This window comes from Oryx dammah, unplaced genomic scaffold, assembly GCF_014754425.2.
Source record: "Oryx dammah isolate SB20612 unplaced genomic scaffold, SCBI_Odam_1.1 HiC_scaffold_29, whole genome shotgun sequence".
In the NCBI taxonomy this organism is placed as follows: domain Eukaryota; kingdom Metazoa; phylum Chordata; class Mammalia; order Artiodactyla; family Bovidae; genus Oryx; species Oryx dammah.
Window position 1 is genome coordinate 106041173 of NW_024070213.1, and position 20379 is coordinate 106061551.

The 20379-nt window shown below is 35.1% G+C and overlaps 1 protein-coding gene across 4 annotated transcripts in view; it reads left to right on the forward strand.

The window, feature by feature from the left end:
• PPFIA2 (PTPRF interacting protein alpha 2) overlaps positions 1–20379 on the forward strand; it is a 501565-nt gene that overhangs the window by 436766 nt on the left and 44420 nt on the right. For all 4 annotated transcript variants that reach the window (XM_040234485.1, XM_040234487.1, XM_040234486.1 and 1 more), the window contains exon 21: positions 63–156. In XM_040234485.1, the coding sequence (XP_040090419.1) occupies positions 63–156 (94 nt within the window). The remainder of the gene's footprint in view (positions 1–62; positions 157–20379) is intronic.

A 20379-nucleotide genomic window follows, 5' to 3' on the forward strand; every position in this document is an offset into this window, starting at 1 on the left:
AAATGTAATTTTAGAACTGATACAATGTATCCAACCTAATATGAATGGTTACTTCTTCACAGGAGGCTTTATGGAGACTGAAGCTGCAGCTCAGGAGTCCCTGGGGTTAGGCAAACTGGGAACTCAAGCTGAGAAGGATAGAAGGCTGAAGAAAAAGTAGGTTTGGAGATTTTTTTTTCCCTTCTCTTTCTAACTTTTGCTTACTTTGTATCATTGTTTGTGGGGAATTAAAAACAGAGTAATTGGAAAGAAAACAATAGAGGGAGGCCAGTGTTATCCTGGTACTCCCTGAAACTATTTGGTGCTCCAGTGTTACGGTTATAAACATCTATTAAAAGATTTTGGCCCCTAGTATAAATGGTTGTTTTTAAAGAGATCAAAGCTTTTATTTCAAAACTCAAAAATATTTAAAATATTTAAATGTAGCCTTACAAATAATGTAATATTCCATTTGAAGTTGAATTCAGTACTGAACTGGTATGATAAAATGGAGATTATAGCATCCAACTCTCATGACAATTAAAGAACCTCCTCTTAAAATGGAGTATTTAAAAGGAGACCGTTTCTCTGACTGATTGAATGTAAACTTATTTTAGAATCACAGCAGATTGTTTTGCATCTGTCAGGAAACTGATAGTATATTTTTTCATTCACATATAATATGGAACATTTAAATGCACTTGCAAAATTGGCAATTTTGGAGTCTCAGCAGCTGTTAGACACAAGTGGGTCTATATATAACATATTTTTTAAAATGCATAGTAACATTTTCAGTGAAGACATAGCACCTTTAGACCATGTTCTCTAAAATCCAAAGAATTTCTCTTTATTCCAGGATCTATTGGTTGGTTATTCCTTTTCTTTCCTCTCAAATATTTATTATGTTAGGCTTGTAGTTTTCATATTTACCTTCTTTCCTATGAAAGTATGTTCATTGCTCTAGTCATCATTATTATTGACATGCAAGTGGCTATACTATGCTGATTAATTTATCTCATATTTTCCCTTCTCACTTGCTTTGCAGATGTTTGCTAATAATGAAAAAAAATGTATTTAAAAGTTGTAGAAGAATCTACTAGTATAACCGTTGCATTAACTTTCTACTTACTAAAATTAATTATATATCCAAATTTAGTAGAAATGCTATACAGAAAAAAGAAGTGACCTTGGGAGCATTCTTTCTTGAATACAATTAAATGCTCAATCACATTCTATACTAATAAATATTACCTTTTTAATTACTGGTCACTCAAAGTATATATATAAAGATTAAATTTATTTGAAGTCTAAAGGATTTTCAATGTATTTATTTGAAATTGCTTTAAGTCTAAAGTAGTAATAATAATCAAACCCTAGCCTGACTAATGCACTTAGTTTATTTCCCTTAAAAGTTAATTCTCACTTTTCCCACAATGAAATATTTAAAAATAATGGCAATCTGGCCAGTTTTCATCTTACATATAAGGCAGTATGGAGGCAATGCCTCACATCATTCATTTGTTGTTTTTGAGACCAAGTTAATTGTCAATTTTAACAGCTACTGAAGTTAAAAATTCCCATTATACCGTGACTTAACAAAATCATAAATTTAGAATTAAGGTTTAAGAATTAACTTTATACAATGTTAGATTGATTTGATATTAATCTTATGGCATTATTCCTTAAATCCTAAATATTCTCACAGTAAGCAAATGATTTTAAGTTCTGGACTTGGTTTAAAGATCTCCTGTGCTTGATTTCATTACTTCATTTTGAAATACATTTGGCAAAATATAATTTTAAAATGTAGTACATAGAGTCCTTGTCTTGAACATCAACAAAAATATTAAGAATAAACCATAATACAACAAAGGCTAACATTCCTTAGCACAACTATTTCCTATAGAATAATATTATTTGAGCTAAAATGGATACAAGGCAAAGTGTTGTTGCTAATTAGTGAAAAGACCGAAGCATCTCTCTTATTATTGACCATCTCATAGCAAAAGACCAATAAGTATAGATATTCAACCTACATTTGTAAGACATATAAGGAAGTGCTAACACTCATCCATGCCTTCTATGGCACCATGCCTGGGCTTCTGGGTTACCAAAAAGTCACGTGTCCTCATGGAATGGGTTTTACAAGATAAGCAAGTTAAATTATTTTTAAATGATATAGTTTCAAACTTTACTTCTATCAAATTTCTTATTACATGATTAAACATTGGTCATGTTCTCAAATTTTCTGAAGCATTTAAAATTTTATTTAAATAATTCTCATGTTCTTTGTTTAAAAGACATTATATCCTCTTTATTTATTTTTTAAGATACTATATCCTCTTTAAATGTGCTTCAATGAATCATACTCTTTTTTGTGTTCAAATTTCATATATCTACTTTCAAGATGAAAAAGAAATTCAAGTACTTTTTTTAAAAAAGAATGCTCACACACAAAAATGGAGAAAACAGTTTCAAATCTTTAAACACTATAGTTTGTACATACATGGTTGCCATGACGATGGCTTCCCACCAATTGTTCTACATTCTATCCAATAACTAAGCCAGATGCTGTGTCCAGGACACAGTACTTATACTTATGATCACTGTACCAAAGTTCATATCAGAGATTCATTTCATTAGTCTCCCTGTGGAAATAGCACAGCTGGAAAATCTTATTTTTAACTTTACTAAGATATCAGGTATCTCTCATTGATAATCTGTGAATGTAAATTTAATTGATTGAAATCTTTAAATAAGTTACTTATGACACATTTTGAAAAACCATATGGGAGAGAAATCAGAGAGCAGCATTCAAGATATTCCAAATATTTGCAAAGTTCAGAAATTTACAATGTTGGCAGTCCCAGAAAAAGGTCTAATTTGAGGTACACTTACCACCCAGCAAGTAAAGACAGATAGATTAAAACATCTTACTAGGTCTGTGTTCCTACTTTGTTCTGCTTTTGCTGTGCTTCCTGGTGCAGACATTTGTTTTTCTTCTAATTCTAGCTACTGTCCTATGATGAGAAATAGGAAATCAAGAATACCAGATCTGCTAAAGCATCCACTGTTTTAAAAATTCTTGAGTTGAGTATTATCTTCCTGAGTTGTATATTATCACACAGGTGCTATTCTTCCCTCAGAACAGCATCTAACCTGAAGGTCTAAAGTCAACCTATTGTTGTTCTGCTTAGTTCATTTTTATTGCCTCTTATCTTTGTTATACTTTCCTTAAAAGCTTCAATTCCATAAATTTCTTCAGCAGGCTTATATGGAATACAGTTAATACCTAATGATAATTATGTCAAACTGAAACTCATCTTGCAATTCTTTGAGCTGTTGTTGTTTCGTAGCTAAGATGTGTCTGACTCTTTGCAACCCCATGGACTACAGCACGCCAGGCTGCCCTATCCTTCACTATCTCCCAGAGTTTGCTCAAACTCATGTCTGTTGAATCCATGATGCCATCCAACCATCTCATCCTCTGTTGGCCCCTTCTCCTCCTGCCCTCAATCTTTCCCAGCGTCAGGGTCTTTTCCAACGAGTCAACTCTTCACATCAGGTGGCCAGAGTATTGAAACTTCAGCTTCGGTGTCAGTCCTTCCAATTAATACTCAAGGTACTTCACATTAATTTGTCTAGTCTTCCTCTTTAAAATTGAGCCAGTGTTTCTGGAGCCTTGTGGTATAGTTCTCCAGCTCTTAAAGGGTTGAATCATTTATTATTTTCAATATGTCTCCATATTAAAATTGTGATTCTCCAGAGTTCTCTTAATGTGTCTCTACTATTTTTCCATCATCCTTGTTTGATTTCATTGGATGGCAAGCATCTTTTCTAATTTAATATCAATTGAATATCTTTGCTATTCCTAAGACTAGACCTGAGAACTTCACTTCTTCCCATTTATACCTTCCATCCTGATCTTCAAGGACCTATTTCCCTATCTTAACTCTCCAGCAAATGTTTTAGACTAAACCCTAAACCTTCTTTCTCAGGATGACCAGTTAGTCAACCACACAACTCTTTAAAATAAGTGCACCTTATTAAAGAAGCTACTGCAAGATCCAAAATGTACATGGCCTAGCTCACCAAAAACCTCAGTTTATAAATATTCTTTGACTCCCTAACTCCCCAAACTTCTCTTAGAATCTGGATGTTGGTATTAATATTTTAGTACCCAGTGAATAGAAACTCTGTTCTTTGCCAAAGTTTAGAATTTATTTGCTGGTAAACAGAGGAGTCAGACAATAAGAGATCAAAATGTCAGCTTTGTTACTGATGCAGCTGTTAGAACACAGCTTCAGTTCAGTTCAGTTCAGTCGCTCAGTCGTGTCCAACTCTTTGCGAGCACAGCTTAGGCATATGGAAATAAAAGGAGGTTCCTAAAACTGAACCGCCAAGTTAAAGTCACTTGACAGAGAAAGAAAGACTAGTCACAGTTTCCAGGATGTACAAGTGTAAGGTATATGTAGTGTAGCGAAGCCATCCGTCGTGTCCAACTCTTTGTGACCCCTTGGACCTCCATCCATGGGATTTTCTTCTTAAAAATAGCATTTGCATCATTATGATTCCATAAATATGTTACTCTAGAATCAATAACTATGAACTCACCAAAAAAGAAATGAAATTTTGTCCTTAGTGTCTTTGCCTAAAAAAGAGCTTTAGAAGTATCCATTATTATGTATTAATACCTCTTCAGATTTCTTACCCATTTTTTTCCACCTGGAACATATTTAGCTGCTAATTTGCCATATCACCATCTCCATAAATGTGTTGGTAAGGCTTATGACAAACTTTTTATATCCTTAGAGATCTGTAAATATATTTTATACCTAAATTAATGGAAAATTGTAAAAGTATTAGTTTAAAATAATTTCCCCCCAAAGCTTTAAACATACTACTCTTTTGGCTTCCACTTATGTCTAATGTCAGTTGGTTGTCATTGTTTCCTGGTATAACATTCCTTTCTCTTTCCCTGAAAGCTTGATTTCTCACTTAATCCTGAGGTTCAGAAATGTCATAATACATTTATATTCAAATAATTTCTATGTTTCATTTTTCTACTTTATACTTTCAATCTAAAGACTTGTTAGATTAGACTCTCTTTCATATATTGACTTAAAAGATTTTTATTTCTAGGCTTAACTTCGATTCTAAGAAGCTTATTTTTACAGAGACTGATGAGATTAAAGAGCAGTTGTCTGTTTCAGGAGTAATACACTTGTCTAACACTCATGACAGTTCTTGATAGTCAGTAAGCACATTAAAATCTACAGTTACGCAGTGAATAGCTCCAGAAATATAAATCCTAAATTTTTGTATGTTTTTTATCTGCTAATGTTTTCTTCTTGCATTTTTAACATGGTGTAATTTTTTATTAAAACATGTATACATGTTGAAATCTGTATTTTGACTAAATTGGAAGATACTATATAAATACGAATATACTAATTTATCATTTTTAATATTTATAGTATAGGTAATATATTATTATATGTTAGATTTGTTATGCTCTCCTGAATTGATACTGCTATGAAGTGAATATGGATTCTGTATTTGAAATCAATTTTTCAACATCATTAAAATGAAATTAACATTCCAACCTGGCAATCAGCAGCATCCTCCAGAGAAGCAGTTTTATCCTTGGAGCATAACAGTCACAGTTAATCACTACCAATGAATCTTTATGTTAGAACATCAAAGACATAAAAGTGAAGCTCTATAGATTTAGTTAATTTATTTCTATTGCAATCCTAAGGGTCTCCTTCAGTGCATAAACATTAATGTGTTTTGAGACTTGGCATTTTTAATCTTTAGCATTTGGAAGTTTCAGAGCTTGCATATCTCTAAGCAAAATAAATGTCACTGAAAATATTCATAACTAAAGGTATCACAGAATCTCCACAACATTCTTTCATTCAATAAATATTCATTAAGTACCTGGGTGCCAAGTTAAACTTATAAAAGAGTTGTGTTCCAGAGGTTAATCTGTAAGACAGGTGTTATAAGCTTTGAATACATTTTTCCATCTAAGTAAGGTCATATACATGGAAGGTAAATGTCTTTGCTTCCCTCCACAAAAATATGTTTTGAAGAATGTTATAGAAACTAAATTTGGCTGAATAAAGCCAAAAAAAAAAAAAGGAATTCACTTGTAGGATATTAGAATGTCTCAGAAATTGCAGAAACAACAGAGCCAGGACCACTCTAAAACTTCAACCATGACAGATTAGGAAATGTTTCTCTAGAGTGTAGTCAATAACTTATCTTTTCCATTTGACATTTTAAGCTCCTGGGTGAAAGAATCCGGTTGGCCTAATATGGAAGAGATATTTGTACTTGAATCAATTAGTTATAGTCAAGTGTTCCTTTAGTACTGCTGCTGCTAAGTCGCTTCAGTCGTGTCCAACTCTGTGCGACCCCATCCCTGGGATTCTCAAGGCAAGAACGCTGGAGTGTGTTGCCATTTCCTCCAATGCACAAAAGTGAAAAGTGAAAGTGAAGTTGCTCAGTCGTGTCCTACTCGTAGCGACCCCATGGACTGCAGCCCACCAGGCTCCTCCATCCATGGGATTTGCCAGGCAAGAATACTGGAGTGGGGTGCCATTGCCTTCTCCGTCCTTTAGCATAGACATGGTTAAAGGGAACACTCTTGGGTAATCAACTCAAAAAGATCTAATAAAGTAGAATATTTCAGAATCTAAACCCAGTGTTCTCAGGATTTATCTGGGAAAATATATCTGAGTTTCCAGCTTTGAACTCCAGAAATTTGCCCTCTCTGCCTGCACTGAGTTAGAGCTATCATTGCCTTACCATCTGATCATGCATGTCCTGGCAAGCTCCTGCCGCAAACGATTCTAAGACTTCCCTGACCCTAAAAAATAACAGACAAAGGCTAAAGGCCAAAATCTACTGAAATTTGTTAGGAAAAAAATGAATCTAAGGAAAACCAATGTGCCCTCTTGGAGGAAGGAAAAAAACATTTAAGAAATAGGGATATTGTTATGAACCTATGGTGCAATGTTAATAGATTACAGAGTAAATATCAATAGAATCAGAATCCCTGTATAGCCTCTGTATTTTCTGCCCATGAAAAATGGAAAGAATACACCTGTGGCAGATTCATGTTGATGTATGACAAAACCAATACAATATTGTAAAGTAAAAAATAAATAAATAAAACATAAAAACAACAACAAAAGAATAATAGTAAGTGAAAACTCAAGATAGTTACATGTACCAGAAAAATGACCTCCTTCTATAAAAAGATCCATATTGTTTGTCTTGACTGAAGTAAATCCTGGATTAATGAAATATGCAAATGATAACTTTTCAGTCATTTACTTAGTGCCTATTTTTTTCCAGGAACTGTGTGAGAAGCAACTGATATTTGAATTATACAGTCCTATTCTTCAAAGAGCTTGTAGAGAGACAGTCATGAAAACAAATTGTTGAACTTTAGTATTTCAGTGTCCATGATCCTTTCTCTAAGTCTCTGGCCTTTGAGCAGAATAAGAAGAGTGTCATATGCCTAAAACCACTTAACGTTCTTATTTAAATGATGTTCTCCAAGTTAAGGTTGTATATTGACACCCTGCTTAGACTGGTTAGCTTTTCAAAGTAAACATAAAACATCCAATAGGTTATTTTTGAACAGTAAGAAAGGGATTTTCAATCACCAAGAATAAATGGAATTCCTTAAGAATAAACTGTGTCCTTAAACCTTTCAGACATTTTCTATACATGTAGATGAGAAAAAGGCTGTAGAAATACATATTGAGTTCAGCAAAGTGTTTTGATTACTTTCTAAATGAACATAAGATTGGAATGAGACTAAAAACACGAAAATATAACTGGTGAAATCATTGTAATCACAGGGGCTGGACGAGTGAATTCATGATGACTAAGTGGAATGGAAGTTGGTGGACTCAGCACTTTAATATTTGACTTAAATATGAAAATGATATTTGTGAAGGCATGAAGCTAGAAGACGTAGTAAAGTTTAGATAAAGCATTTTGTTTAAGGGAAACCTTTGAAGAGAGATGCAAATCTAAGAAGATGAAGTTTAACAGAGTCATTTATATGTTAATAAATCTGCATCCCAGTTCATATATGCTGAATGCTTATGTTTAGGGGGATATGTATAATTTAACTGCAACTCCTGAGAAAAATGTTTCTGCAAAAAAAGACAAATTGCCAATGCCTGATAAAGATATTAATGATTTTCAGTTGATAAGGCCAAAATTCTATGTACTGACCAGAACATAGCTGGATATTGTGTTAATTTCTGGGAAATATGCTTGAAGCAGATACAGTCAAACAAGCATATATTCAGAAGAACATGATCAGCATAGCAAGATGGCACTGAACACCTTCAAGGAATGTTGCAAACAAATATGTGGGGTACGGATAACAAAGATCCAGATGCTCCGAAGAAAAAAGAGTAGTCAAATAAATGTGTTCTTGTGGCTGCATGAGAAGATCTTGGGCCCAAAGTGAAAGGCTGTTAACAGATAAATGTGAGCTGTGTCTAAGTGAGGACTGCTAACAATCACAGATCTGAGAAGTAAGAATTGACCCCCTAGAAAGACAGCTATTTCTTGTGATTAAGTCCAACATAGACCTGCCGAGTGTATGAATGTGGCTAGATTATTACATGAGGGATTCAGATTTCAGTTGAGAAATTGAATTACATGCTCTTCAAATTGCCCCTGCCCTGGATTCTGTGTTTCTCTACATAATTCAAAGAGCTGGACTCAGAGAACCTCTGCTTTTTTAAACAAGTGCAGTGCCTGGCACAGTGTAGATACTCAAGACACGCATTCTGAATAACTGAACCATAAATAGAATCTGGGTGGAAAAAGAAGAACAAAAACCTAAGAATACGGAACAGGAACTAGGGCAGTGACTTCCACAAACTAACCGAACCGGACACCAGGGCTTCATCTCTGCCCTCATCCTGCCTTGTCCTTGCTCTTCCCTCTGTGCGCCTCCACACAAGGTGATCTAGATAGGAGCTCTTTAAAATCTCTCAAGCTTGCTGATTTTCTTCTTTTCTTGTTCAGGCCATCATACTAAAACAGTGTCTTCTAGTCTTGCCTTCTTCGAATTCATTCTGCACACTTCAGCTAAAGAAATCTATCTAAATCATTATTTCTAAACTTGCCTAAAATCCCTCAAACATTTCCTAGCTTCCCTAGGATAACTCTCAAATGCCTTCATATCGTCCCTAAATCCCCACATTATCTGGTCCTATCTAGCCCTTTGTCTCTACTTCCCATCTTGCACGTTCTGTTCTTAATACACGTTATGTCTTTTTTATGACTACACTGTCTCCTTGTGTGTGTATATCCTGTTCTGCGTTCCTCCTCATCCTTTTTGTGGTAATGATAATAATGGTCTTCTTTATATGTAATAAGTATTCAATAACCACATTGAGTAGTTGCAATATGCTAGGCACTGTTCTATACATTTACACGTATTTTTGTCTTTTAGTTTTCACAAAGCCTTTGAGGTAGAAATGCTGTTGCTTCCACACATGAAGAAACACAGCTTTCCAAGCACTGTGGTATACAGAGGTGCAGACCTCCGGAGCCCTATTTTCTCTGAATTATTTAGAATCTCAGGATAAGGCTGCGATTTAAAGACTATGTAGTCCAAACTTTCAGCTGGATCTAAAGTACCCTATCTAATTTTAAATAGTCTCCATGGGGAGTCAGAAAAGAATCTCTCTCTTTATACTCTGAGAAGAGAAGCATAGTTTTTTCCATAGGGAATAATTAGTTTCTTATCTGACCCCATCCCATCCTTCCAAATGAGCAACAAATGTATTCAAATCAAACACTTATTTAATAATGAGAAATGGAGGTAATTTCAAAGTAGTGCAGTTACTTTATAAAGTTGATTTTTTTCTCTGATGTGATTAGCCACACATACTATCACCAAAGTTTAAGTATAGTAATGATTACTAATAAGTTATATAAGAAATGTAAATGTCTGCTTGGATCAATCTAACATTATTTGTCCCAATAAAACTTTCAAAGTCAGTGTCTAACAGTAAGGATGATTAAGTTCTTTTATTAAAAGAAAAAAGTGACTAAGTAAGATACATTCAAATATAATGTTGACTGACATCTTATTCTAAAAGATGTTCTCTGTATTTGTTTACATAATATAGACGCTTATGTTAGCTCTGTATGGTATTATTATAAGGTCTTTGAAGATGTGCTCTTCCCCCATAGTTATTTAAAGTTAGCCTTTCAGAAGCAAGCTTCTCTACATTGAACCCACATTTTTAAGGTCAGTGATTAACTGTATCCTATTGACAGGGTTTTATTGAAAAAGTAGATAACAAGAGGCTTTTCATTCAAAAAATATATGTATGCATGTGTGTATATATATATATATATGATGCTAGGAAGGACTGAAGGCGAATGGAGAAGGGGCCGGCAGAGGATGAGATGGTTGGATGGCATCACTGACTCAATGGACATGAATTTGAGCAAACTCCAGGAGATAGTGAAGGACACGGAAGCCTGGCATGCTGCAGTCGATGGGGTCACACAGAGTTGAACATGACTTAGTGACTGAACACACACACAGAAGTATATATCTAGGCAGCATATTAAAAAGCAGAGACATTACTTTGCCAACAAAGGTCCGTCTAGTCAAGGCTATGGTTTTTCCAGTAGTCGTGTATGGGTGTGAGAGTTGGACTGTGAAGAAAGCTGAGTGCTTTTGATGCTTTTGAACTGTGGTGCTGGAGAAGACTCGAGAGTCCCTTGGACTGCAAGGAGATCCAACCAGTCCATCCTAAAGAAAATCAGTCCTGAATATTCATTGAAAGGACTGATGCTGAAGCTGAAGCTCTAATACTTTGGCCACCTGATGCAAATAACTGACTCCTTGGAAAAGACCCTGATGCTGGGAAAGATTGAAGGCAGGAGGAGAAAGGGACAACAGAGGGTGAGATTGTTGGATGGCATCACTGACGAGATGGACATGAGTTTGAGTACGCTCCGGGAGTTGGTGATGGGCAGGGAAGCCTGGCGTGCTGCAGTCCATGGGGTCACAAAGAGTCAGACACGACTGAGTAACTGAACTGACTGATACATATATATATATATTATGTATATATACAGCATACAATTAAATATATTTATTTCAGATTCTACATACTTAAATTTTTTAATTGGGGCTTGACTGGGATATAATCACGGACAAAAGAATAACAAAATTCTTGAAGATGTAAAGATTTCTCAACCTCTTTTAAAGAGTCTTAAATACTTCACCTATTTGGATTCGATATTGACTTCAAAGAAAAATTATTTCTGAAGAAGTATAATAAACCATACTTAACACTTCTGAATCACTTTCTTTAATTTATAAGGATCACTAGAAATGTGCTTGGCTATTTATTTTTATCTGTATCCCGTTATTGTATATAAAGCAATTTCTGCCATCACCCCTGGGTGCTCTTATATGCACGTAAATCAGCTGTTTGCAACTTAACCTTTAAGTTCACGGCTTCATTGCTTCCAATGTCATTCTCTCTTCCGAGTCAGGCACATCCCATGTTGTATTCTGAATCTTGTCGTCGCCCCCAGATCACCCCTACTCAAAAGTTATTAATTCACGCATATCATTCCTTCCTGTCTCCTCCTTTCAGCTTGTTTTATCAGCTTCTTCTACTATCATCTTTTTAAAACTTCTATCACTTTGTAGTGCATCAACTGCATTCAGCCCTCTTCTATCTCCCTATTTCGCTTGGATTCTATGACCGTAATTTCACCATGCTCAAAAATTTCAAGCCCATCATTTTTTTTTCATTTGGTTATGTCCATATCGTGACTAGAGCCACCAATGAATTTTCTTTCTCCATGGCTACGTTTGGGTTACCTGAGTGCTACAGGAGAAAATTAATGCAAGGGGATTTGAATCAGCTTCATGTGGGAAGTCAACACTGCCAAGTCATCCCAATACTTTTCTGTCCCCAGTCTTCTTTCTACTCTCTGCAGCTTTTGTCAGAGACCTCCACTGTCCTCAAACCTGTATCTTCTGCAGGTGTGTTCACATTCTACTCCAGACGGAGAGAGAAAGAGACCACCTCAGTCCTCCGAATTATTTGCTGCTGAATTCCCGCTAATTCTTGCCCCCATCCTGCTTTAACACAGAAAACTAGGTTAATTTCTTCTCATTTAAGACCATCCTTGCTTATTTGTCTGTCTGGTTGTGCCAATTTCCCACTTGTACTTCAAATTCTCTTAAAATTCCCCTCTCTTCTGGATTGTGGTCATCAGCATTTAAACATTCTCAAGTTTCACCTATTAAAAGAAATCATTTCTTCATTCTACTTTTTCATTTCAGTCACTACCTGTCCACTCCTCAATCTGAATTGTTAACAATTGTTAACAATCTCAACTGTTAACAATTGATTTTTGAAATTTCTGAGTCATCAACTTGAACTTTAAGAAGCAAAAGGCAACTACATTCCACATGTGAAGTTCATTTAATAAATATTTCTAATGTGAAATTTTACATTCAAAGTTAACTAGTTTATAAATAGAAGGCCTATTCATTCAGTGGAAGATCTAGAAGATTAAAATGAGGCAATTAAACATTTAAGAATCCTGTTTTTAAATGTAAGATATATGTTAGTTGATAATATCTTCTTGTTTGTGTCTGGATGTATGCTGATGTTCCCAAGGAAAATATTGCACCAATAACCAACTTGTTCTTATTGGTTAGAGGGTAACTTAAAACCTATTTTTTCTAGGTCGGTGAAAAATTGTTATTTGTCTATTATAAACTACAATGGTCTTTAAATGAAGAAGATTAATTTTTGACAGAATCTCTCTTGGTATTCTATAATTTTGACAATCTGGAGTAGAAAGAAAAAAAATAAGTTATATGTTCCTATAAATAATTGCATGTAGAAAAGAATATCAATTTTTATAAGAAGAAAACTGTCTTTATCTAGACCAAAAGCAATGCAAGTATATATTACCTCCGATATGAATTTATAGTATATTATCACAAACTCTCTTAAGAGTCATTTATAATTACAGCTTTTTGTCCTTTGCAGAACATGTCTTTTTGAAAGTTGTGAACTGAAATACATAATTCTAAAGTGAAATAGTCAAGATTGCTCTTAAATTGATTGGCTGTGGAGGAGAAGAAAGTTAGTAAAAACTATGAGAAGTCAGATAACTTACACACACTGATAAATATATTAGAACTTTAAGCAATACTTTTTGAGTCATATGTTTGTATTTCCTGTTTATTTTCACAATTTCTCTTATGTTTTATATTTAGGGTATTTCTATAGGTACAGATTTCCTATTTTAAAAATTATAAATATGTGAAAAATATTAATATTCCACTGTGTGCAGATTTATTCAACTTTATTGGAAAGCAGTGCCTAGGTAGCTTGTAGGCTGAGGAAGATTATTTTGTCCATGGTAATAACTGGCCCCAAATACTTCAGGAAAAATACTTTTCATAGAGAGCTCAGAAATTGCTTTTTTCTCAGAACTTATCAAAAAGTTCACAGGTATGTTGACAGGAAAATCATTCTAACCACCTAGAATGTATTTCTTTGGATCTTAATTTTCTTTCTGTTGTATATATGATGCAAGAAAGATGCCTTAAATTTCTTAGGACATTGCGATGCCAATTTGTATGGACCACTATGTTTTTATGTGAAAAATTTAAAAACTTGTCACAGCTGTTCTGAAGCTAAGGTCAAAGAGCATGCATTTCTCCAAAATGCACATTTAGTGAAAGAATACACAGTTTCTCTGAATGAATGCGTTTGGAGGAGGCACGTGCAGGGTGTTCATTGCACTTCCAGCTTTTCTTTATAATGATTGTGTAATTAAAAAAGGTAGCTCTCTAACTTGCCTCATTTCTTAGGAATCTCTGCTTCATATTTTGTTACATTGACTATATTTTATGTAGTAAAATTTTATTTTTCCAAGAATTGGTCTAGTATGCTTTTATAAAAAATTTTTAAATAATATTCTCATGGCTTTTTATTGGGTTATTTAAATTTCATATTTTCCCAGTGCCTCTACTCTCCCCAGGGAACAAGTGGGCTACTTCAAACACCACAATGAAATCTACATTTTTGTGATGACATCTGGTAGCATTGGTGAACTAATCTAGTTCATTTTCCCCCTCAGAGAAATGTTTACCAACATCTGTCTAAATAAAGAAATATGTCTACTTAAAGACACCCAGTTGCCAACTCAAATAGAGGAGGAGGAATTACTGTGGCAAGGGGAGAAGAGTGATAGAATTTTTTAGAACTTTTTCATGACCAGATTACTGGCACATAATTATTACTATTGTTATACCACATGTGTAATGTCATAATAAAATTATGGATCTAGGATGTGAAAATCTCTTCTTGCCTCAAATTAAGTTCAGGAGATTGAACATCAGAACCTTACCAGTAATTATGATCAAACTATGTATGTGAACTAGAATCCAGATAGACCCACCCTCAAACCAGTGCTTTCTTCGAGTCACTGCCTTTCCAGAAGTCTGCTGTATTTTTCTTAAGCTCTAAGCTTATAAATCTGTTTGAGATCCCAAGCACCAATTAATAGGTTACTGCTTCTATTTATAAAATAACGTGAGTGGTCCGAGGTGAAGAATATTCTTTAACAAGCTGCCTGACTTCCTCCCGGGGTTTACTATAGGCTGGGAAAATGTGGTCATGCATGTTTCAGAGTGGCTCATTTTCAAGAGACAGACTACTGGTCAACTATTAGAACTGCCTTCAGCCTGATTATGCTTTTGGATGCAGTGAGTATGTATGTCATGGTGAAATTAAAAAAAAAAAAAAAAAGAACACCATGTCTTTCTCGTATCTGAGCTTCAGCACATCTGAAATGATGCTCTTGTTTTATTCCATGGCTTTCTTTGGATTGAAATGTATCCATTAACATTTGTGTGCTTTTCTTTTTCATCTGTCCTCCTTCATCTCATGAAAAGCACATCAGGGTAAGTTGAATCACAATGGCTGCTGAACATGTTTATTTTCAGCACCATCCTCTTTTTCTTTTATCTTTAGTATTTCTCCTTTCAGTTGTAACACAAGCTGCACTGCCTCTGACCTAAAATGAAAACTGTGAAGTGTATTCATTTTCTTACCACAAAAGGAATCATTGGTTCAGAGAAATGTTCAAATTTAAATGAATCATGTTGGCCTTTCAGGCACTTCAATTTCTTCAGTTCTACTAGACACATATCAAAAGACAATCCAGATGACATTTTCCCTAGTTCTTAAGTCACTCTCTAGGGGTTAGTGTGACATTCAGTGAGGCTTAAGTAATAGCTGCAGGTCACTTGGGTATTTTTGACTGTGCTGCATGGCTGACTCTGCCTGTGTGTTTCAAAGTGCTTTGTGATTCTCCACTAGCATTATATTCAAGAGATAAATTTATTTGTCAGTTACTAGAACTGCCCTTCGATGAAGAGGGTTAAATGTTGAATCTCCCCCGTAGAACTTATATACGTTTAGATTCCAAAGTAATCCTTGGTTTTTTCTGAACCCTTTGGTCTTGTGTGTTCTTTCCCCTGCTTCCTATACTACGAGTTAATTCTTAAAGCGTTGAAAGGTGTATTACTAAGATTACTGTTCCAAATTTCAAATCCTGCTTTTTGAACTAAATTTAGAATATGTTATTTATTTCTAAAACCAAGTAGACTTCAGTTTATGCATAATATAAAGTATTACATTTCTATAAATGCCCACATGGACAACACAATGAGCTATAAAGCACTTTAGATGGAGAGAGGTATTGATTTTTACACTTTAAGCAAAACATTTTGAGGGAGCAAATAAAACGGCTCCAATGAGATACAATTTTTCAGGAAGCTATGGAAAGTGTCACTAATTGGCAATATGAATATTTTATATACCAATACAAGGTCATATGCTTTGTTTATTAGTTTGGTTTACATTTATTATATTTTTCCTACTCTAAGATATAATTACTACTACTAATGATTTAACAATGCAGTATTTTCTTAAATTGGGATAATTTATGATATTAGAGAAAGCTCTAGGAAGTGTTCTTGAAAATGCAAGGCAAGCTGTGATTGGAGTACTATTCAACTACATTGGCCAAATGCGAGTTGTAAGACCTTACTTTTAAAAAATATTCAAAACTCTGACACTGGATTTTAAAGAGTTATTTACATGTCATCATGTAATAGTGGCCTTCTGTTTTCTAATGATTTTAAGTTTCATGAGGAAAATAATGCCAAGAAATAAAACTTTATTCTCCCTTTTGTTTTTGAGTGAAATATTGAAAAATAATAAATTCATAATACATCAATATCTGTGGACTTTAAGAAACTGATATAATTACCTTAATTCTAAAATTTAATTTCTTGCCTTGCGCATGCTCCTAGAATTTAAACATTTTAAGACCTCAAAATCATTTCCTTGGTCCAATTACTAAAAGGAAGCTTGGGAAGTTAAATGTCAAGAGAAGACAGTATGAATATAGTATAGATGTGGGAAGATTTGAGGTAGAAAGAATATTGAATTAGGAACAGAAGACAAGACTTTAAGCTGCATGTGTTTTCTGCATACCTTTGAGTGAATGACATATTATCTGTACTTTCTTCCTAATACTCACAAGAGTATGAGAAAAAAATAATCTCAGAAGCTTAGAACTATAAACTTCAAATCTAATTTAAAGAGGACTCAAAATTATATGAAGCACCAAAGCAATCTAGTCTAAATGGCCTCCAAATAAACCTGAAAACTTACCAATGTCTCTCCAATAAGTTCCTATTTAACAATCAGGAAGGGGCTGGGGAGAACAGACCACAGTGTATTGCAAAAGTGAAATTGTTTACTGGAAAGAGATACAAGCCCCTCTAGCTTTCAATAACAGCATGAGTAATTGCACTGCTCCACCGCATTTGCGCATGCATGTGTGTGTTTATACCTTGTTAATGGTTTTGAAAGTAATTAAATTCAAAATAAAATGAGGAGTGAAATTATGTAAATCCCAACTCAAATTCACAAATATATTTCTTTCCTGAGGCTGTGCTCTCCATTTCAAGTAGCTTGCAGGAAAAAAAAAAAAAAAAAAAAGAAGGTTTCAACATGAATGAACTTAGGATTTATGTATTCAAATGATTTCAGTTCCAAGCAATGTAGCATGTATCTGAGGGTCTAAATAAAGTGCTACGTGAATGTGCAATGGACTTTCATATGTACTACATGTGAAAATGTGCCACAACAGAATAGACCTACACATACACTTGCACTCACCCACATACAGAATCACAGCATGCTGCGCCTCCGAAATCAAGTCAACCTTGTTAATGTTGGATTTGAAGCTCTTAATTTTATGGAGCTAAATGGGTGTATTTAGGTAAGCAATGTCTGAAGCAGTTGACTGGGATTTGTAATATATTTCTGTTTAGAAAAATTATGTTAATTAATATATATATATTCAACTTACATATGTTTAAAAAAATTGACGTGGTGCTATATTTCCTTCATATTCACTGACCAGAATTTGAAACAGTTTTTTGTACTTTTGATTCTCACAGAATTGGTCAATAGATATAGATTTCTGAATAATGGCATTATAACCCATTGTCTGGTTGAAATTCAAAGAGATCATGTTTTATTCACCCTCTTCACTGTTGAAATTTATAGGAATAGGGTACATTTTATAATTAATAATAGTGTGAAGTTATGTAAATTTGCTTTTAGAACTATGTGTAGAAGATTTATTCTCTGTACTATAAAGAAGTAGGTTCAACTGTCAAATTATTTTGACTTACATTTCATTCTTGGTTCTTATCAAGTCATTTATTTCTCCTGGTTATATCAATAAGTAAGTACTTGCTGTGTGCCACAGTAAATAAATAAACCCTAAAGATAAATTTTTCAACCAGAGAATTACTTTGCATTACAATAATGCAAAATTAAACTGAAACAAATTACAAATTCAGCTTTTCCACCCTGATTCTATAAATGGGGCTAACTTCCTTCCTCTGGCCAAGATTCAGAACCTGTTTTTAATAGGAAACAGCAAGAAAAAGAAGGTTCCTTTTTCGTCTTATAGTGCTGGGGACTGAAGTGTGTGATGGTGAAGGTGGTAAAGACGATCTGTGTTACCAGAAGTCAGATTAATGCGAATGATCAATGAGCGGAGAAATGAAGGTGGGAGAGTACCACTGCCTTTCGTTTTAACCAAGACGTGGTTACTCCCATCCTCCTTTCACGATTGTGAGAAGTTCAGAGAGGTTAGTCAGCTAAAGGATGACGTGGCGGGTAAGAGGCTGACTCTAACCAGGTTCTTGGTGCTCACATTCTGGCTCTGGCTCACTGACTCTGTGTTCCAAGTGGTGTCATCTTCAGTGTCCTCATCTGCAAATATGTATCAGCATGGATCTTATTGGATGGCTGTGAAGATTCAATGACTTATACATATAAAGCACGCAAGGATAGTGCTTCACACTGTCACTTACTATCACAGAGTAAGTGGTAAATGCATGTCAGCAATGATTATCCAATATCCAAAGCCTAATTCATCTGCATAGAGAAACTTTAATTTTTCAAACCATGATATTTTATCTCAGAATATGAAGTGGTTTATATAAACAAGAAAGTACAATAGATTCAATTACTCACTGTAGTCAATTGTAATACATTTTAATTACATTTAAGTACAATATTAAATCATAAATGAGAAATATAGCAAGTACAATAACTAGAATGTATGCAAGTTATAATATTTGTGTAGAAGAGAAAATCAATTTTGCCTGGGAAAGGTCTTGGAATCTTAACAGGAAGGATAAAGTTTAAACTGAGTCAGAAAGATAAGTGTGACTTTGCCACAATTATAATGCAAAGAAGGATGTCCCAGGCAGAAGATAAAGGCATATACAAAGTCATGGAGGATAAAAAAATAGAATGAGGTATTTGGGACATAGCAAGCACTGCAGTATTGATTGAGCGAAAGAAGCTGGGAGAAATCCAAGGGCCATTTCACCAAGGGTCTCTTTAGTTGTGCCAAGATATATTACCTTTATTTTCAGTTCTGTGTGTGTGCTCAGTCATCTGCAACTCTTGGTGACCCCATGGGCTGTAGCCCACCAGACTCCTCTGTCCATGGGATTCTCCAGGCAAGAAGACTGGCATGGGTTGTCATTTCCTCCTCCAGGGGATCTTCCTGATTCAGGGATCGAACCTGCATCTCTTATATCTCCTGCATTGGCAGGTGGATTCTTTACCACTGTGCCACCTGGGAAGCTTATTTTCAGTTGCCTGCTTTAAAAACTTCCCTCCCCCTTTGAAGTTTTTAAAGCAGGCAGCCCTTACAAAAATATTTGTGTTTAGAAAGGTCTTTCTGGAAGTTGGAACAAGGATGAGACATGGGGAATACCACCGGAGAGGCAGACTGGGAGTTCACTGCCATGATCTACAAATGAGTTTGAACAAAAGCTTTGGTAGTAGCCAATCAATTTACAAAGTATCATATTTAATTTTAGAGAGGACATTTTAATCTCTTTCTGCAGCCAACCTGTGTAACTGATAAGCAAAATTCTTACTTCTTATTAAGATGTTATAAGTAATTGGATCTTAACAAAAACATAGAATACTTAAAAGTCAACCTTTGATCAAGGATCCTGGATGGTTGTCATAACTGAGAATTTCATAGATTACGAGACAGCAATCTCTCAAAAGATATTCTTGGCTAGATCAAGCAAAGACACATGGTGTAGTAGAAGAGTAAACTCTTACTTCTGAATGTTAGTCTTGGGAGGGAGATGAAGCTTATGCATTTGGTGCCATTAATGGGCTTCCTAAGTGGCACAGTGGTAAAAAAAAAAAAAATCTGCCTGTCAATGAAGGAGACACAAGAAACACAGTTCAGTCCCTGTGTCAGGAAGATCCCTTGGAGTAGGAAATAGCAGCCGCTTCCAGTATTCTTGCCTGGGAAGTTCCATGGACAGAGTGGCCTGCCAGGGTAGAGTCCATGGGGTCACAAAGAGCTGGACATGACTGAACTCACATTCAGGCAGGAAGGAAACAGTCTTTACGAGTGATGCTCACGCTATGAATTTCCAGAGTTTGAAGGATAAAAGAGTCATTGTGGGATCTGGGATGATCAAAAATAAGAGGATGTTTTATGATTTAGGTGTCCCAGAGCTTCTCTGATAGCTCAGATGGTAGAGAATCTGCCTCTGAGGCATGAGACCTGGGTTCAATCCCTGGGTCGGGAAGATCCCCTGGAGAAGGAAATGGCAACCCACTCCAATATTCTTGCCTGGAGCATCCCATGGACAGAGGAGCCTGGCGGGCTACAATCACAAAGAGTCAGACATGACTGAAGCAACTTAGCGAGCACTCA